General features: G+C 41.9%; 1 protein-coding gene across 1 annotated transcript; it reads right to left on the bottom strand.

The window, feature by feature from the left end:
- Positions 1-281: 281 nt before the first annotated feature.
- On the bottom strand, positions 282-18,366 carry vill (villin-like). The gene is made up of 20 exons (XM_036520820.1): positions 18,287-18,366; positions 12,369-12,451; positions 11,415-11,489; positions 10,784-10,977; positions 10,084-10,192; positions 9,559-9,669; positions 9,018-9,223; positions 8,692-8,770; positions 8,243-8,341; positions 7,644-7,797; positions 6,633-6,733; positions 6,347-6,484; positions 6,102-6,260; positions 5,093-5,272; positions 3,436-3,581; positions 3,158-3,302; positions 2,588-2,776; positions 1,861-1,929; positions 1,352-1,600; positions 282-681 (listed from the first exon to the last, which is right to left on the bottom strand). The coding sequence occupies exons 2-20, from the start codon at positions 12,441-12,443 to the stop codon at positions 568-570; spliced, it is 2,592 nt and encodes an 863-aa protein (XP_036376713.1). The 5' UTR covers positions 12,444-12,451; positions 18,287-18,366; the 3' UTR covers positions 282-567.
- Between the last annotated feature and the right edge of the window lie 663 nt (positions 18,367-19,029).

The raw sequence follows: 19,029 nt of genomic DNA, 5'->3' as shown, positions 1-19,029 counted from the left end.
TTATTGAATGTCTGTTGCTTGAACCCCTCAAAAAAGACAACAGCAGCAACTGGACCTACTGCTTTTGTACTTCAAAATATTACATCTAGACACATAGAATGTTAAAATCTGACATAAAGGTGATAATCACCTGGTGATGTCTTATGATCTCAAGATCTTATGCATTCTCACAGAGAGGACTACAGAGATAGTAACTCAAGTTTAGTATGCCAAAGATTTGCACCTTAAAATGCAATTATTTCACCATAGTGATGAGCCCTTTGACAAGAAAAATTATGGCTTTACAATTTTATGGTCTTCAATATTTATAGGAATGTGTTATATATTTTAACAAATAATATACTATAGAGAAAAAAATATCCCTCAGTTTCCCTGGGTCTCAACACTTGTCTTAGAGAGCTGAGAGAATGGGTTTTCTGCTCAATTTTAAAAGTGCAGAATTGTGTTGCTGAAATGCATGTTCACATAGTCTTGCTCTTTAGGACAAGGGTGGGTAAACCTTAGCAAACTGATGTAGACAAATCATTTAGCTCCTCATGTTATTGAAAAAAATGTGGCTCCCTCCTCTCAGAAGAGCCCTGCCTCCTTCTTCAGGTGATTCTGCCTCCATTTGGGCAGACGATAGAAATCAGGCCGCGAGGAACCGAGCAGAGCCTCAAAATCTGCATCAGACAGGTACTCCTGTGTGACAGAGAGAAGGTGGTAAAAAAGGGGTAAAAAAGTGAGAAGAACGAAACATATTATGTACAACTTAACTTTTTCCATAGATTCATTCTGTACACTAAAACATGTCAAGCAGGCCTGAAAATCACCTCTGCACTCAGGCAAAAAAGAAAGGGGAGACAGTGCTCTAGTGTTTTCTGAGCCACCTGGGAAGTTGCATACCCTTCCAGTGGAACATCTCAGATGAAAAGTATTTATATATGTGTAAATAGACAATATACTCCCCACTCTGAGCTTCCACAGTGTCCTGAAAAAAACGGACATTTTGGGAACCATCTGCTATGTGCATACCATTTTCCATTAAGACAATGTTTGTGACACAATAAAAGTTAAGAATTGCTTTCTGCTGTCACCTGCTGTCTAGCATCAGTACTACAAGTTAGTGTTCTGCTTCAAAAAAAAACAAACGGCAAACAGGACAGCGCAGGAACATTTTAACTGTCTGAATGAGACACCCTTACACTCCTCCAGATATATCCACTGACATCTCTAAATACGGTGTTAACAATCTTAATGCAGGCAGCACTTTCATCCACTAGAAAAAAAAAATCATAATAAAAACACATTTGATATACATTGTTAAACGGGGAGCACTGCTAGAACTCTAAAGAAAAGGCTATGCGCTCACCTCCTTCTTGCCTGGATCAACTCCCATGGGCAACTCTTCTGGGGTCTTGTTGAGCAGCATTTCTGGGGCCATACATGAATTGTTGCCCCCAGAGGAGATGGTGGCTCCTGCATTGGAGTTGGAAAGCTGGCCCTCATTGGTCTTGTAGGATGCCACAGAAACACGCAGCTTTGAGCTGACTGGTCCTCCTGGGGCACTGTATCCACCGCCATTCCCATTCTTCTGGTTCAGATCTGCATTGTTCAGATTCTACATACATTGGTACACACTGTAACTATGCAGAAGAACCTCTTCAAAGCAATATTTTAAAATGCTTTTTGTTGAGGGAAAAATCTGAACATGTCATTCCATTCAACACGCTCCATATGTTCCCGAATCAAATACATATGGTTAGTTAGATGTTATTATATAAGTGCTGAGCAATACAATGTCCCTGGCTAAATAACACTGTAATGTTTTTCATGAAATTATTTGTGTGCATTGAAAAAGGTGTGGAAGTGATTACTTACAACAGTTATCTGTGAAATGGATGCAACATCTCCAAGCTTATTTTTCATTTCCTCGTATGAGCTGCCACCCTACAGAGAAGAGAATATCCTTACCAGCCCATGAGGGTACCATTTCTAAACCATTATGGCACTGCTGTTTCCTACGCTACGGTGAAGATGCTGTCATAACCACTTACCATGAGAAAGTACAGTAGTTTCCAGTGGTTTGTGCTAAATCTAGCAGCTTTTCATTAGGGCTTCACTGGGTTATCAGTCCTGCATTTTATTTGTTGTTCATGTTTCATTATTAACTGCAATGGAAGGGCAATCTAGATGGACCGGACCTCTCTTCTCTCTAGTTAGCTCTCAAACAGATGCTGTGCAAGTAGGGTGAGTTGATCATTTATGAGAATGATTAAATATTAAATGATAATTAGTGAAGCAGTGTGATTAATCGAGGGGAAATGCTAGGAATAAGCACTAGTAAAAAGTAAAAAGAAAAAAAATAATGAAGCAATGGATAAGAAGGAATATGACTGCAGTGTAGATTAGTAATTAGTGAACTGACATTGAGCAGGTTATTATAGTATGCTTCATTAGAGTACAGTATCTACCAATATGTGTTCACAGCTTGGCATGTCAATGTATTTATGTTAAACCAGAGAAACCCATAGTTATGGGGGCCACTATTGTCTTCAAGTCCAGCACTCCAGACTGGCTCATAAACCCCCCAGAGAATCTGACTCACGCTCCACTTATGGGGGTCCCAGGCATTGAACCAGCCAGTGAAGGTGGGCGGCTCATAGCCCTGCTTGACAGTGATGATGGGCGTGCCCGGGTCCCTGTGCGCTGGGTGAGTCTTCAGGTACTCCACCGCGCTTGTACACGCTTCCTTGGTTTCAAAATCGTTGGCTGACCTACCAATCCACAGGAAGATCTGGGAGGGAACGGGGTGGGATGGGACAGCACCAGGTGTTTTACATGATATGAACGATCTAAATGCAGTTCACTCTAATCGAACTGTCCAGGAAGCATGCGTTATGGATAGCTGTACACAGAAGAGGACAAGATGTAACACTGAGGCATTAGTTGATGATGTACTATCATCACCTGCGTCGATGCTAGCCTGCATGTGTTACCATGACATGACGTGACAAAAAAAAAAAAAAAACATTTCCACAATTTTTTGAGTTTAAAGAGTTTGAAGGTAAAAAACTGAGACTAGAGAGTCTTTCTTACTTTAATTAAAAGAATACATGTTGTCTGGACTTCTGTGCTTCCCTCCCCCCAGTCCAAGTGAAGGACAGGGAGGCCTTACCTCCTCCCAGGTATCCAGAAGCATAACGTCGTCCTCGTCCAAGTCCTCCTGGGCGAAGTCCTCGATCTCTGTCATCAGGAAGCGGCCTGTCTGGTTGGAGCACTCAAACAGCCGAGGACTGTGGAGCGGCTGCTCCTGCTGGAACCTGTGAGGGAAGGTATTCTTTTTGGCCGTTTGCCCATTTGGATCAAAGTTTAATCGCATTTGCATATTAAACTGCGAATACTTCCACTGAGCTGCAAGCATTGCGATCATGCTGCACGGACACTGCTGTGTACCTCTTATCGCTGGCATAGGGAGCCTTCCCCCCCAGCGCCACCCAAAACTCTGCTGGCTCCTGTCCCTCCATCACGACCTGCTTGTCCTGCTTGGAGAGGATGTCGGCCACATACTTTGCCATCTCCCTCTCATCCCCGCTGCATCCCTGCAGACACACAAATACACAGACGAATCAGCACACAGCAGCTCGACACACTGACTGCCTGACAACAATAACTGTTTTTTCTACTGCACTTCATACTGTATAATAGCAGTAACCTTACCCTTGTTTATTCTTGTTTCATAATTCATTTTATACTATGCATATAACCATAGCACAAGCATGATAACTTCTCAATTGCATAATTGCACAAACTTCTTTCTATTTGTTGTATTTTATACCTCTTTATTTATTTTATTCAATTTATTCTTTTGTTGTTTTTGATGTGTGCCGGACGGTGCAGTTGTGACACTCAAATTTCCTTCGGGATTAATAAAGTATTTCTTATTCTTATTCTTATCCTTAATTGGGTGAGCCTGTACACTTTCACCACGCCAGTGGCATTCAAGTGTGCCGTTCAATTTAACCAAACTTTGCTGTTCTGAAATCGCAAATGAAAAAAACCTTCAAACAATATACAGTACAAGAAACTGACCTGTGTTTTGTCAAAGGGCTGTTGGGTTAACCACAGTGCATATTTCAACCACATTCATTAATCTGGCCTAAAGGCACTGTTTGGTGTGATGTCACATACAATTTTGAATGAAAGGTATCAGAGAAGGCAAGGGAAGTACAAAAAGATGATCAGGATTGGAATATGCAAACAGTCTTGGCTGAACATCAATTTCAGAAAATAACTGGTTCACCAATTATAAATGAAGCCAAAGCACCAACCTAGAAATAATGTGGTTTCCAGACTTTAGACAGAAATAAAGCATTTAAAATGTGACTCAGGCTCTCTCCCTTGGGTGTGGGTGTAAAACGTCTGGAAACACATTAATTGAAATGGAGATCCTATGCAATGTGAGAAGAATAAAGAAAAAAAAAGAAACAGTACGAAGTTCCAACAGCAAAGAGTGAAATTATCAGGCTTTGACAGGCACAATAACACTGCTATTCATTTTGGTACACTGAATTGCACTACAGTTCAACTTGGGTAAAACATTCAAACCCAGGGACAGATATTCATGGCCACACAATACTTGTACCTTAACTTCTATGCGCAGCACTGCATCATTTTTCCACCCCACTTTGTTGCTATTCAGCATGTTAAAAGAAGAGTCAACACTCATGAAAAGACATGTTTGCTTGTTCATCTGAGATATTTGTGTTTATTTCTAAATATTGTATCACTTTCTTTTCCAGAATCTTGAGGGATATGTAGGACAGTAACTTTGGAATTTAAAGAGATGTAAATGTAAATGAATGAATTGGCTGCATACAGTCCATAACAAGTGACGGAAAAAATCTACCATTGCTCTCTGCATTTGGATGAATCAAATACTCACTCTGTGTTCCCCTAAAATCTTATGCTAAATCATAAACTCTTACAAATAGCAAAAAAATCTTATAAATACATAAATAATATTTGTGTTATTATTATTATTATTATTATTTAAGTCAGTTGGATCAGTGAAGACGGCTTGCAACACTGAAACAGTTGTAGGGAGACTCACCTTCCCATACCACAGGTAGCAGACCCGGTCAGTCTTGAGCAGAAAGACGTCGTTGGCGTTGAGGGAGGAGGCGCGGGCAGGGACCTCCGTGGCCTTGGTGTTTAACTCATGCGCCCCTCGCACCTGGAACAGCCTGGCCCCGGGGTCAGGGTTCACCACTCCAGGTCGTCCTGTCCCACCCTGGACAAGCAGGACAAACGTGAGCCTTCCTCCCCATCATCCCAGGCCAGTTGCTCTAAACTGGCCCAGGAGCAGACCTGCATGTGCTTGTTTTAGGCCAGACTGAGTTCACAGCTCAGTCAAAACTATTTAAACTTGATCTAATCCAGACCTGATGTCACTTGAAAAATGTCTGTTTTATGAGGATATAACTCCACTCTGTGATGTGCTTGTACTACCCAAAAAGATAAAAGTAAAGGTTAATCAAATTATTTCTGTTGCATGTAATATCTGCTTCTTTGAATAGGTCAACTGTCTTCATTCATTAAAGTTAATTACTTGTTATTAGGAGCTGTCAGCCCTTAATGAATTAGATGACTCACTCATCCAAGTAATTTAATCTGCATTATATTATAGATGAAAAATACCTTTTTATGTTTTTTTTATCAGCACTAACACACTTTCAATATTTAAAGATTTAAAGCATATGATTCATATGTATCAGATGACTATAACATCCAGATCAGGATTGAATTAACAGCTGAAATACACAGGAGCACAGAATTAGGGTTATTAGACATCATCTCAGGCATTGTGCCAAGCAAGACTCAAACTCCACTGTGGTCTGAACTCCTCCTCTTACCAAAGGTGTATGGGAAATATGTCGCACATTCCATTTTCCCAGGAAGTAACACATGACTGGTGAAGCAACTGACAGCTCAAAGAAATCAAAAACACCATTCAGCTAAATTAAATTACCCACCTTGAGGGACCTACTACATATAATTATGCAAAAATTTGGTTTCACACGTTTTATTTGTTGTGAAAGGAGACGGCAGGGGGCGCTCACCTCAAAGATGATGAGCCTCCCCTTGAAAATGGCCAGGAAGTGACGTGGCTCCTTTCCCATGGTCACTCTGACCTGGACGGGTGCCCCGTTATACTTGTTATCCAAATTGACGGCCTGGTAGGCGCAGGCAGTGATCTCATCCTGGGTGGCATGGCGCCCCTGTCACACAACACATGAGCATTGCACGCACACCATTACTCCCTCCGAGACTGCATAAAAAGGGCAATAAAAAAAGAGATCCTTACCAGCCACATGTAGAGGATATACTGCAGTTGATTGGACCTCTTGTAGGTGTACAGCACTAGGTAACAGTCTCCTCCGTAGAACTGGCCGTAAGAGCTAGGGTGAAGCTCCCGCAGCTCCAGGTCCTCAATGCGCCACACCTGCGGGGTGGACACAGTCTCTGTGACAGGGACACCGGAGGCGCTCACAGAGGCTGCCTTGCATTCGAACATACGCTGTGAGCACTGACTGGGGAGTGTTCGTGGCGTACCAGGGTGCGTGTGCGGGACGTCTGGCATGCGGCTTTACCTGCACCTCTCCGGAGGCGTCGTCCACCATACGCTGCTGGGCGGCCAGCTCAGGGCGGGCGTGGAGCTCCATCACGTCAAACTTGTCCTGGCTCACTTTAGCTGGGCAAGAGGAGGCACACGACGGGTGTACGGAGAACAAAAGCAAACACGTTCACTCTCATTTTCAGTGCGTTTAAGCACAAAGTAATCCGTAGCCTCTGCTTGTTAATTCCGTCAGCTAACTATTTCGACTTGCTCATCTTTCGAATGTTATCACTGATGCCAAGTGATGGAAGCAATGTTCTCTGCAAGGCCGCCTCATGAGGGTCTATTAATTGACCATATTATTTGTGCTGCAAAAGCCCGAACACAGATCTACATTTTCTGTCATTCACATCCCTTTTGCATGCATTTTCTATTACACTTGAGTTGAGTCAGGCCCAGGGCCAGTAAGTCCTGCAGAATTTGCCCGCCAGGCCCAGCTGTATTTCTGCCGCATTTCACACAATGCAGGCAGGTATACTGATTTACCTGAAGGCTCAAAGACAGATTTCAGACAGGAAAACAAACAAACACAAAAAAAACGCCCTGTTCTAAACAGAATTTATGTCGATATCTAGTAATGGCAGAAAATATGGTGAATAAGTGATGACAGTCTATGCTAACAGATCAGAGTGTCACTAGCAGACATGTAACTTTGCTTTGTTATTGCCTTTAAGAAATAAAGCTCAGGGAATTCTCAGACTTACACTTTGTAACGCTATGCTTACCAAATGAAAGAAATGTATGAATATGCTCTTCTCCATCACATGGGAAATTGACTCATTCATTAGACTCATTCACGCCCACTCATAGTGCTGGGTCCTCACGGAAGCAAATCAGGTCAGATAGCTTGCTCAAGGGTATACTAAAAGCCTTCCGCCTTACATCCACTGGCATCAGGTTACCATGAGAGAAACAGCCAGAACACGTTCACATTAAACCCCCAAATGAAGTACATATTTTGCTGCCTTATTTGAGCGATAATTACCAATCTTTCCCATGGAGTAGGTCTTTCCTAGGCCCTGAGTCTGCCCTTTCTCTCTCCAGGACTTAAAGAGGTGTTTAAACATGGCTGACTCCCCGCCCTCGGTCATCACCTCTACTTTGGTGGTAGAGGGGTAGTTCTTTGCCTTGATGAAGCCCTGAAACAAGAGCAACCCTTGATGCTGTGATTTATGGATACATATGCTGTGATTTAATGTCATTTCTACATGTTGACTACATGACAAATTGTACTAGAAAGGTAGTGGGTGAGTTAGCCTAAAACAACACGCGATGAAGCCCCAGCATTTTGGCCCTCAATACTATTGGAGAGCTGAGAAGGTATGAGCAGGCTTTTTGCATATCACACAATGCACTACAGTAAGATGACATTCTCCTTTTCACCATTGTTTCAATTCTTGTTTGTCATAATTAATTTATATTAAAAATGACCAGATCAGGATCGCATTAAAGTGAAAAGCAGCACCCCTATGTACAGGGGTGGGTGGGCCAATTCACAAAGTATGAAAGGAAAACCTGTATATTCTCAGAGAGGGCATCCAGGAATTTAAAGTGCATATCCGGAGGTTACGTGCTGGTGCTCACCACTGCCCTTCCCAAAGCTGAGCGCCGCTCCTCCATGGAGGCGTCTTTTCCCTTCCACACCGAGATACAGGCTCCGCCCTGGTCCACAATGTAGCAGTCCTGGGGAGGAGAGGACAGACAGGTTACCTGCACCATTCAACATCACGCAGCAGGGGAGCAACACTATGGCCCACCAGCACTGCAGCCTGGACGTTCTTCAATGCTTCTCAAACGAATCTCCAAAGGTTAGTTGTGTGGATTCGCTCATACACGGGGTCAGAAGGCTGAAAACGGGTGAAATCTTGTTACACACGCGTAACATCTTCCTGAGCAGAATAATGCATCAAAGCGCAGAACCCGTCAGAATTTCCCCACACCCATCCACCTGTCAGCGCAGCGGACACGCTGACGCTGAGAAGAGAGGAAGCCGGGAGAGGGAGATCAGGAGCTGACCAGAGAGGCCACGTTACCGAGGAGCAGAGCAGGTCCTGAGTCAGTGGCTGTGTGGCCACCTCCTGGACCACCAGGCTTCCACTGGCATCCGAGACACTGAGGAGACACAAAACCCCACAGTCATGCCACATGCTCATCCATCCTTATTTAAACGGACACAATGTTTATGGTTCGCTGCTTTTGAATCATACTGTTAGGAATGTACTTGATTTGGCCATACTACAGGCACTGACTTTAATTTACAGTACACATTTGTTTGTGAAGCAGAGCAACAGACCTCTAAGATCAGTCAGAATCTGGCCTAAGCCACAACATGAGGGTTTCCCCACAGAGGAGCACATACTGGTAGAGCCTGACATTGGCGGTCTGGTAGAGGTCTGGCTTGTCGTCAGGGACGGCCTCCTTCAGCTGCCCTTCCCTCTGACCCAGCACTGCCCTCATGATCTTCATCAGCTCCGGGGAGTCCCCCTCGTCTCCACCCTCCACCACCCCGATCTGCGCCCGCCCGCCACGCTCCCTGTCACGAATGTCCTGGGCCAGAAGCACTGCCTGGGGAGAGGAAGAGGGGGAACGGGGAATCCCTGTCATTCATGCTCATGGTGCTCCGTTTAAACTCCCACAATCCTCTTCATATTAGGTGTTTTAGACAGGCGGTCATCTCCACATTCAGGACCACACAGTAATTACCCACACCTTGGCATCTATACTAATACATGTCCCATTCAAAAAAACCTTTTAACACTCCCACAATGAACACATTACCAAAAATATTGATTCTTAATACAATACTGTAAATGGGACAAGTATCACCCAAGGTAACAGTTAAAGTGTCTGTAACCTAACAGTTATAAAGCCCTTCGTTGCCTTAGCGCATGAGACATTACCTTCAGCTTCTCTCGTCTGTTGCTTTGAGGGCCATTCCACTGCACAATCACCTTCCCCAGGTCAAGCAGGAATATGTCTCCAGTGTTGAAACTGTTCCAGGAGACCTCTACCTAAAAACACAAGGGGGGCACATTATTTACACATATTACCTAGACTTCTGAGGCCCAAATTTCACATACCTCGACACTGTCTCCATGTTCTGTGCTCACAATCAATCTCAAATTACAGAAATTAATTTTTTATACCTCAGCATACCAATCCAACACCATCACAGTTAATTACATTTAATTATTTGGCAAAAGAGTTATATTAAAACAGTTTCAATATGAATACAGAATACCCAATGGCAACCAGCAATGAACTACTTCTGTTTAGAAGGAACGTGTAACTGAGCAAAGTGCTTAGAAGAAAAACAGACTGGTGTTTTCAAAGGCAGTAAGGAGTAAAGAGGATCTGACAACATCAGCCTGCGAACATGCAGAACTGAGAGGTGGGGGACCTGGTGGGGCTCCACTGTGACCTACCTCTGTGGCCTTGACATGCTTACTCCCTTTGATGTGCAGCAGACGCCGGATGTTGTACACATTGGTCTCGACGTGTTGGAACCCTGACGCCACCCCCCCTTTCTTATACCTGAAAAAAACATGAATGTGCTCAGTGCCAAATCCTTTCAAATATATGCATGTCAGTCAAATCACTCAACCAGGAGCAATTACACATGAATATCTGGCAGTTCATGTCAGACAACTTTGACAACAGAGGATTTAAACACTGTGTTTAAATGTTTATTGAAGCCCACTAGTTAGAGTGTATGTTCAGTGTAATACTCAACACACAGCAAAACCACAAATGGGGGTCAAGAGAGAGATCCCTTACTCTGACATTATGTAATTTTCCATCTCCTAGAAAAGCACAAGTTTTTTCAACAAATTGCTCATTCTAAAAATAATTGTCTCATCTGGTCTTTTTGTTGGGCCTGAATTGGAATTCCTAACAATTAAATCGTACCATGAAATGAACCTTGTCTGTTATGAACTGCCTGTTTTTACATTGGGGATACGTGGTACAAATATGGTTTGCATTAAGGAGAAGAGTGGTTCAAAGCCAACAACACCTCCCTCTGATCTCGACAGGCGCATTCCACCCTGGAAAGGAATATTCCTGGAGGGCATAGCTCTGTCGTACCCATTTAAAAGCGACAGAGGCAAGCAAGGGGGCACTCACACAATGCCGTTCTTGAAATAACTCTGAAACTTTGAGGACTCGCAGCCCTGCACCTCCCTGTGCTGGATTGGACTGCCCCCTAGGAACTCATCCAGCTGGGTGACATAGATGGCCGCTGCCCCCTGCTCGTCCTGCGAGGAGGCGTTCCCGATCCAGTAGTGGATGTCCACGGAGTGGGTGGAGTCATTGCTCTCCTGGGCACACGCACACACACAGAGGCATTACTACCCAATATCCACAAGAAACGCCCCCAGTATTGTATTCTTGAAAACATGAGGCCCACTAACAACAACAACAACAACAGCTAGCACTTTGATAGAAAAAAATCACTAAAATGTCAGTCGTACAGAAAATGGGGTGAACCAAAAGCTAAATAAGAGGAGGAAGCAGAATGTGTAGCATAGCAAATGGGCAGCATTACTGGATTGGCTCTATTAATTTTTAAATGAAGGACTTTCAAAGGCTTATCAAATACAACTTTGGCTAGATCAGTGACAGAAATAAAAGCAAAACTTAGGAGACATGCAGATTGAAGCAAGAAAATGGTTGTCACAAGACTGTTGTCTGGTTATTTAGAAGTGAGATTTCACAGTGCTTAATCTCTGGGGAAACTTAACACGTCTGTACTTACATAAAGCACTATATAGCAGTCTCCCTCAAAGAAATTCCCATAGGCTTGCTGAGGGACAGGGACCATTTCCATTTTCTGCAGAGACAAACAAACAAATACTGGAAGTACATTTAAAATTCCATGGGTTTAGTGCACTTGTACGGAACACACTGAATAGCATATTCCAATAAGATATGAACGTACATATGAGAATAGGTGAAATATATGTATCACAGCAGATTACATCACACGTATGTCAGACTGAGTAAACTGATTTTCCACTTGTTTCTTAACTTAACTCTCAGAGAAAGAATATCACTGGCACAGAATTTAAATGAAAAAAATATCTGTTTAACTTTAGAAATTCTGTTCAATCCAAAAAAAAAATTTAAAACACTAAATTGAAACACAACCAAATTTTGATTATCCAGTGAAAATTTAGGAAACATATCTTGTTTGGAATAATGTGGTTCTGATAAGTACATCAGAAAAAGATGCTTAGTTATTATTCTCTTGTGACAGAATATTACAATGTTGCATGATTCTTTTGAAAGACAATACTCAACAGCGCAAAAGGACATTCAGACATTGGAAGGGATATGGAACAATGACATTGAAAAATGCTTTGTCATTAACAGGCCTGTTGTATGACTTACATTGAAATAAATGTGTATTACAATGCTCACAAATCAATGAAATACAGGTAATATACAGTCAAATAGTCACAAAGAGCAGGGAATGATATTTTTATTTATTACAGGTATATAGACTTGATTTTTATTATACTGGATGGCTTTAAAAGTACAGCCACACAGAAAGTCTGGTTCATTTGTCATGGCACTGATTCACATCTTGGTAAGATTACAGACTAATTGGTGATGAAAGACCTCTGAAGCGAAACATCAGATCCTGCACCTCAACACACACTCTGTCTGGGCGTATTTGGAAGGCCCTGCCCCTCTCCCACCCACTTACATTTATAGTCCATATCTGCAGCCCAGGTTTCCTGCGGATGCTTTTAAAAGCTTCTGGGATTTCTTCAGACATCATGCAGGGCTCTGGGGGAAACAAGACTGGCTGTGAGTGGCCCGCAGCACAATGGTAGGAAGAACACAGATTAATACAACAACACAAAACATTCTGTATCACAGTTACAGAGCCTGACATGGTACTGATACTGGTATGCAACTGTGGAAGACACTGGGGAAGCACTCTTTTCAAGTCAGAGCTGGTTCTATGGGTAATAAGGGAGACCATTTGGGAAACAGTGCACAGCCTTTTGTGGTCGTTTTCAACAGGCCTAGGCAACTCTGCCAGAGCTCACCAGTGTGGCTAACACTGATGGTGCACTTTGTTTTCGGAGGGATTTGCTAAATGACTTGACTTCTGTTACAAGCAAACAGTAACGCAAGAGGAAATCTGTACATTTCTCCATAAAATGATCTTGAAGGGAAACAGGGCTTGGGGGAAAAATGATCAGTACATTGTATGTATATCCCAAAGGAGCCTGAAAATAATTTTCAGCTTTGGGAGAAGGTTCTCATGTATTTCAACTTGTGGGAAAGTGTGTCATTGGATGGACCAGTATCAAACCAAATAAATGTCTACTCAGGGCTGCTTTAGAAATGTTTTTTACTTGATACCAAACACTTAATACTGGTTTTATTACAGAACCTCCGCAGGTGCCTTTTGATGTATAAATATTATAAATATGATTATCCTGTCAACAGCATTTAGAAAGAGAAATAGTATGGTTAGCTGGAGGTATTGTAACCACTTGATTCATGTTTTTCACCCATTGCCCCTAACCTCATTTAAACTACCTAAGAAAATCAAGAGTAGAGAGTTAATTATTTACAATTCTCTACTCAAATCCTACACACTGATTGATAATTATGCTCTAGAAAAAGTTGTTCACACTATGAAAACAAAAAAGAACTTGTGTGTGTATGTGTGTGTATGTATATGTGTGTGTATGTGTGTATATGTGTGTGTGTATGTGTGTGTGTGTGTATATGTGTGTACATGTGTGTGTGGTGTATATGTGTGTATATGTGTGTGTGTGTGTGTGTATATGTGTGTGTGTGTGTGTGTGTGTATATGTGTGTATATGTGTGTGTGTGGTGTATATGTGTGTGTATATGTGTGTGTGTGTGTGGTGTATATGTGTGTGTGTGTGTGGTGTATATGTGTGTGTGTGTGTGTGTGTATATGTGTGTGTGTGTGTGTATATGTGTGTGTGTGTGTATATGTGTGTGTGTGTGTGTGTGTGTGTGTGTGTGTGTATATGTGTGTGTATATATATGTGTGTGTGTATATGTGGTGCATATGTGTGTGTGTATGTGTGTGTGTGTGTGAGAATTTTGGTGTAACGAATTGCCCGGTCTTCATCAGCAAACTATATTCTCAATAGACAGATCTAACTCTGGTATTGTCTAAGACCTCAAATAACACATTCTTGTAGCCGAGCAAGACGGCTATGAACATTGATGCTTTCTCTCTCTATGGGGCATTAATTGTGTAAAATGTGACATTCAGCTCAAATCTCACTAGGGCTCAAATCTAACAATAACTAACAATAACTGCCCATACACTTTCCTACAGAATAGTCAGTGATCAATACTGATACAGAGGAAGAAACAGACCCCTGCCATAGTTCACATTAGAGAGTAGGGAGAGCCCTATCAGAAGTGCAATCATTGACTTAGTGCAGGTAGATGAAATTTAGGAAAACAATTACGAACGAGTAAAGTAAAACTGGATATCGACTGAGCTGGCACTGCACAAAAGCTGCTGAGTAAAACTGCAAACATTAATATCCGACTAGCATATTACAATATTGGACTCCATTTTGGTTGTTCATCAAATTCCATTATCTGTCCTACGTTATTAAAAGTATTGTCTACAAATGAATAAGGCTGAGGAGGATTCTTGTCTTTTGTAAACCTATTTTACAAATTTGTCCTGGTACTGGCTTTAATCAGTAACTTTGTCAAATTTTGTTAATTTTTTTGTTTCCAGTGGTGCAATTACCCTGGGGGGTAATGGGGGGGGGGTTCTAATAATGTCTCTAATCAAAGGGGTCATACATACAGACATGCCTCAGGTTCTCAGTGCTGTAGAAGAATCAACGTGAGGTCTTAAAATGTGTCAGTTAATTTCAGCACATCAAACAATCATCTATAGATCGGTCTTGATTATTTAAACAATTATCTACTGTACATGTCACAAGCATCTCCAGAATGGTTTCATTTCAGTTTTAGTACAGTTTTCAGTTTATTTAGGGAAGTTGAAAACCTTAAAAACTAGATATTATTAGTATACAGGATAGGGGATATATAGAACATTACTAGATATTATCTAGCAATTCTGTCACCAGATATTCAATTCTCATTTTATAATAATAATTATTACTCTCTACTAAAATCCTCTATCTCCTATCAAGACAGAGAGGATGTGTCCCCTGCACATGTACCATCATAAATTCCAAACAGAGAAAAATCAGTGTGGGGCAGACACAGTTAAAAGTACAGACTGAGGGAATAAAACAGGGGACTACCATGCGTATTTACAATAATATATTATTAATGTGCAGTAGTGTTACAACCTACTACCCTGTGTTATGACTCTTCCAGAATATTGAATCTTGAGGTTGATAGGTGTCTTCATGTGGGTGCAAAAAGGTGAGTTCATCCACAATGACGACACAGACACCATTAATCCATTGTTACAAGTTCAGACCACAGATTCTGCAGTACATACTGTGCAGACAGTAATTTGTACCAGAATTAATGATCACTTAATGTTCAATTCAGGAGGGAGACTAGCTAATTTGGCTCCGACTGGGAATAGCAAGACAGGAAGAATGATATCAGTGAGCCAAAAGCAAATTCACATTCATCAGTTATATTACGGCATGTTTAGCAGCAGCAGAGGAGGACAAAATTATGAAAACTAATTAACATGATCATCCCTTCCTCTTGTTAGGATCAGGTCTGTCGGTGAATAAACACTAAGTGAACCATTTTGAGAAATTTACAAGCAACAATTCAATTAACAATATTATTTTAGCACCACGGCAACACACAAATCATAATGGCAAGTTTAATCTAATATCCACAGGGATATCTAAACAACTACAGTGATAACACAATATTTTGTCAAGCCTGCTGTCGAAACATACAAACAGTATTGCAGAATTATAGTATACATGGAAGATGGTATCAATATAAAAATATATGAAAGAAAATGAAAAAGGTCTGCAAATAATAGCTACACTAATAGCTAAAAAAAAAAAAAAAAATCACCAAATATGGTTTCATTTTCCCTCCCTCCATCACAGTATTACCTGTGTTAAGACCCCTCCTACTTTCAGGCTCCTGGGTAACAGTTGCTGGGCAACTGGAAGGACATGATTTGATTGGATAGGGGTGGGTGTTGGCGCTGTCAGGACAGGCTGTAATTGTTTGCACAGGTAAAATGGAGGAGGATATGAAAGGTCCCACCCCTTTTAAAAACCTCTCAGTCATGGAATGCATTTTAAGGTGAGGTCAAATAAGACATCAAAAAATGTCAGCGAAGGAAAATACTGTATTAGGGTGTCCTCCAGTTTTTCTATAGCGCAAGCTCTTCTCACCTACACCAAAAACCAAAAGCCAGAAAAATACATATACACATACCATTGTTTTTTTTTTTTTTTTTTTTTTTACTTGTATGCTTAGCAGACATCCACATCCATGGGAACATAAATCATTCCATAACACACTTAAACACCTGGAGTTTTTTTTTAATGGTACTTCTATGACAAAGCATTTGATGCAAAGCTCAATGAAATAATAGGATCCCAATAATTCCATCTTGGGTTCCAAACCCAATCCTCAAATCCTCAGACTCCAGTGCTCTAATCAGGTCCTCCAAATCCGATTCATCATTCTATGTTCCTCTAAGTACGTCACGTCATGTCATGGCTGCAGTCTTAGGTGAAACACCCCATTTTGTGGAGAACAATGGATAACCTTCTGGTGCCTGCAAACACACTGCAAAGACCATGACTCAGGCAGCATTAGCCACACCTATCAGCAGCTTTTATCCTGATCTCTGAGTACCATCAGAATGCAGAAAGCACAGTTAAGATTCTCCATTACGTGCATTTTCAAAACTCAACAAAATGTCAACTCAGTAGCAAACAAGCTTTCACTTTCAGACAGCAGCTACATAAAAAGCAGATGGAGCTGTTTTCCAGTTCGGTGTTAAATACAGAAAGGGAAAAACATTCTCAAGAATCAATCAGAGATATTTTTTTAAAGCCAGGGCAAAAGCTTACAAAGACGGTCCAGTACTGTTAAAGAATAACTGCTTCTGATTTTTGTTTTTTGCGTTACAGCAACAAGCTCTTTGTTGATCAAGTTCATCAAAATCTTAACTGTTTTTACAGCTGGGATATGGGGAAGTAAAATGTTAGGACACACAGGTGAGAACTGCTATAATTTTTGGGTGTGGTTTTTGTGTTTAAACAAAAGGGGCATTCATTGATAGTGACCAAACGTGAATATTCTCATGAAAGAATCACTGTAGGGAACTGTATAATATAACTGAAAAGTATGAACAGCACAGAGGGAAAAAACATAAGTCAGTCATATATCACATTCAGTCATATATTACTGCTCATTTATTTACATGAAATCATCCTGTTATCTGACATGGCTCAGGATTATGGGGAAATAGTTATGCTGCAAAGTCATGTAAGCGACCATAAATCTTTAAAGCTGGCGTTACATATTGATATTCGGTGGTCACTAGACTCACAGATACATTTGGAGAGTATGTCAACGTATGTACACAGAATGTAGCACAGCTGCTTCCTCTTATAACATACAGATGCCCCGTCAGGAAAGACCGGTTTGCCATCTAATGACTCACCCCCAACAATAGCCAGCAATTGCTTACTGTACCCGATGCTGACAGGGCTTTATGTGTGTACATGAATAATCCCATCACTGAGTTCATGTACATCCAATGCTAAGAGAACACCAGGATGTGAAGTGGGCTCCGATGGAGGTGTTCTCATTGTAACAGAGTTCAAGATAAGGCTAGTGCGCTGTAGGAGCCCAGTGTGCCCTCCCATTGCCCATGGTCACGGTGAACACGCTGGGCTTACCCTGCACTGCGCATTGCACATTGTGAGCAGCCCTGAATGGGAGAGGTGCTTTACCCACCACAATGCTGTCAAGAAAACAGCTCCATCTCCTTTCTATTTCATTTAGTGTTCATTCTGTCTGTATTAGAAAATAGGGGGAAAGCCTCACCCATGGAAAATGAAATCCCTTCCACGTGTATTGGGTTTGTAAATTGTCAATGGGGAATGTACCATGCTTTAACGGATCCCCTAAAGATGATGTGAGATTGAATGAGAAATACCAAGAATGACAGTGCCTCTTGGGGCATCTCATTTCAGTCCAGATCTAAGAGGAAACACATACAGCTTAGATGTGTGCATAAACCTACTTCCATGTTGGACTGCTGAATTCTTCAAAAACTATGCGCCACCCAGAGGTGCTCCATTCCAGGAAAGTAACAAACATGCAAATGCATCAATCCATATCTTTTCGAGTATATTTAGGAATTCTTACTAGTAAATATCCACCGGTCATATCAAGTCCTACAAGACAAGGTTGAAACAGCTGAAAATGAAAAGGTTTTTTTTTTTTTTCTTCAAAACATATAACTGGCCATCTGAAGCCAGGCATAAGGTAAACCTACCAAATTAAAAATGCCAACATAACTCCAGAGAAAAACATTACATTGAATGTAGTCACCCTGAAAACATTTAGATTTTGTTCATCCAATGAGAGACAGTGCTCTTAACAGTTAGATGATTGTAGCAGGTAGCTTACCTTGTACAGCTGAGCGAAACCAGCAGACTGTTCCAGGAGAGGGAGAGGCTGTGTTTGTTCTCTGTGATTGTGTGTGTAAATGCGGCGGCTGCTCCGAGTCTGTGCTCTGAGAGCAGGGCAGGGCGTGTTTATGTCTGTCCACCCCGCCCACGTGGGCACACCTGAGCACACACACATACAGTGCGCTCAACCTGAATGGCACAGGAAACCGAGTCTGTCCTCGCTATGCCTGAGGTTGGTACATAAGCGAGAGGTCGCTAACTCTCGACAAACGAATGGTAAATGTGCGGATGGCAGAGAGGGTTGACGTTCCTCACAGCACAACCATGCACGCACACTCAAACGCGCACCGCATTGTCAGTCTACTTGTTTCAGTCTACTTTGTTTCACACAGGAGAATAACGCAGAAACGCTGAATGTACAGAAAACATCATGGGCTGTGATTGAATGGTTACACAGTTACACTGAATGGAAAAGGCCTTTTTCTCTTCAACATTTCAAGACTGAACACCCACATATACACACCTGCAAGGCACAGAGGCATTTTAATGAGTCAGTTGCTGTTGTGCACTGTCCCATTAATGTTTATCCTGATAATCAGAGAACTGATGTGGGGGGGGGGGTATCTAGCTGGGAACAGCATCTAGCAGAAATGCACGCTGGAGTGGAGTGTCCTGACCGAGCTCCTACAGCAGGGGCGATTTGCAGTCAGAAACAGTAATGAGGACGTGCAGCGGGAAGAT

This window comes from Megalops cyprinoides, chromosome 2 (genome assembly GCF_013368585.1).
Source record: "Megalops cyprinoides isolate fMegCyp1 chromosome 2, fMegCyp1.pri, whole genome shotgun sequence".
NCBI classification, from domain to species: domain Eukaryota; kingdom Metazoa; phylum Chordata; class Actinopteri; order Elopiformes; family Megalopidae; genus Megalops; species Megalops cyprinoides.
This window is presented reverse-complemented; position numbering and strand designations above follow the sequence as displayed.

Bases quoted from the DNA above. Each gene is read 5' to 3' on its own strand.
- vill (XM_036520820.1), bottom strand. From the start codon at position 12,443: ATGATGTCTGAAGAAATCCCAGAAGCTTTTAAAAGCATCCGCAGGAAA. The intron at 8,771-9,017 runs GTATGTGCTCCT...GTGTCTCCTCAG, and splicing joins GCCAATGTCAGGCTCTACCA to TGTCTCGGATGCCAGTGGAA. The intron at 6,734-7,643 runs GTAATTATCGCT...CCTCTTGCCCAG, and splicing joins CTACTCCATGGGAAAGATTG to CTAAAGTGAGCCAGGACAAG.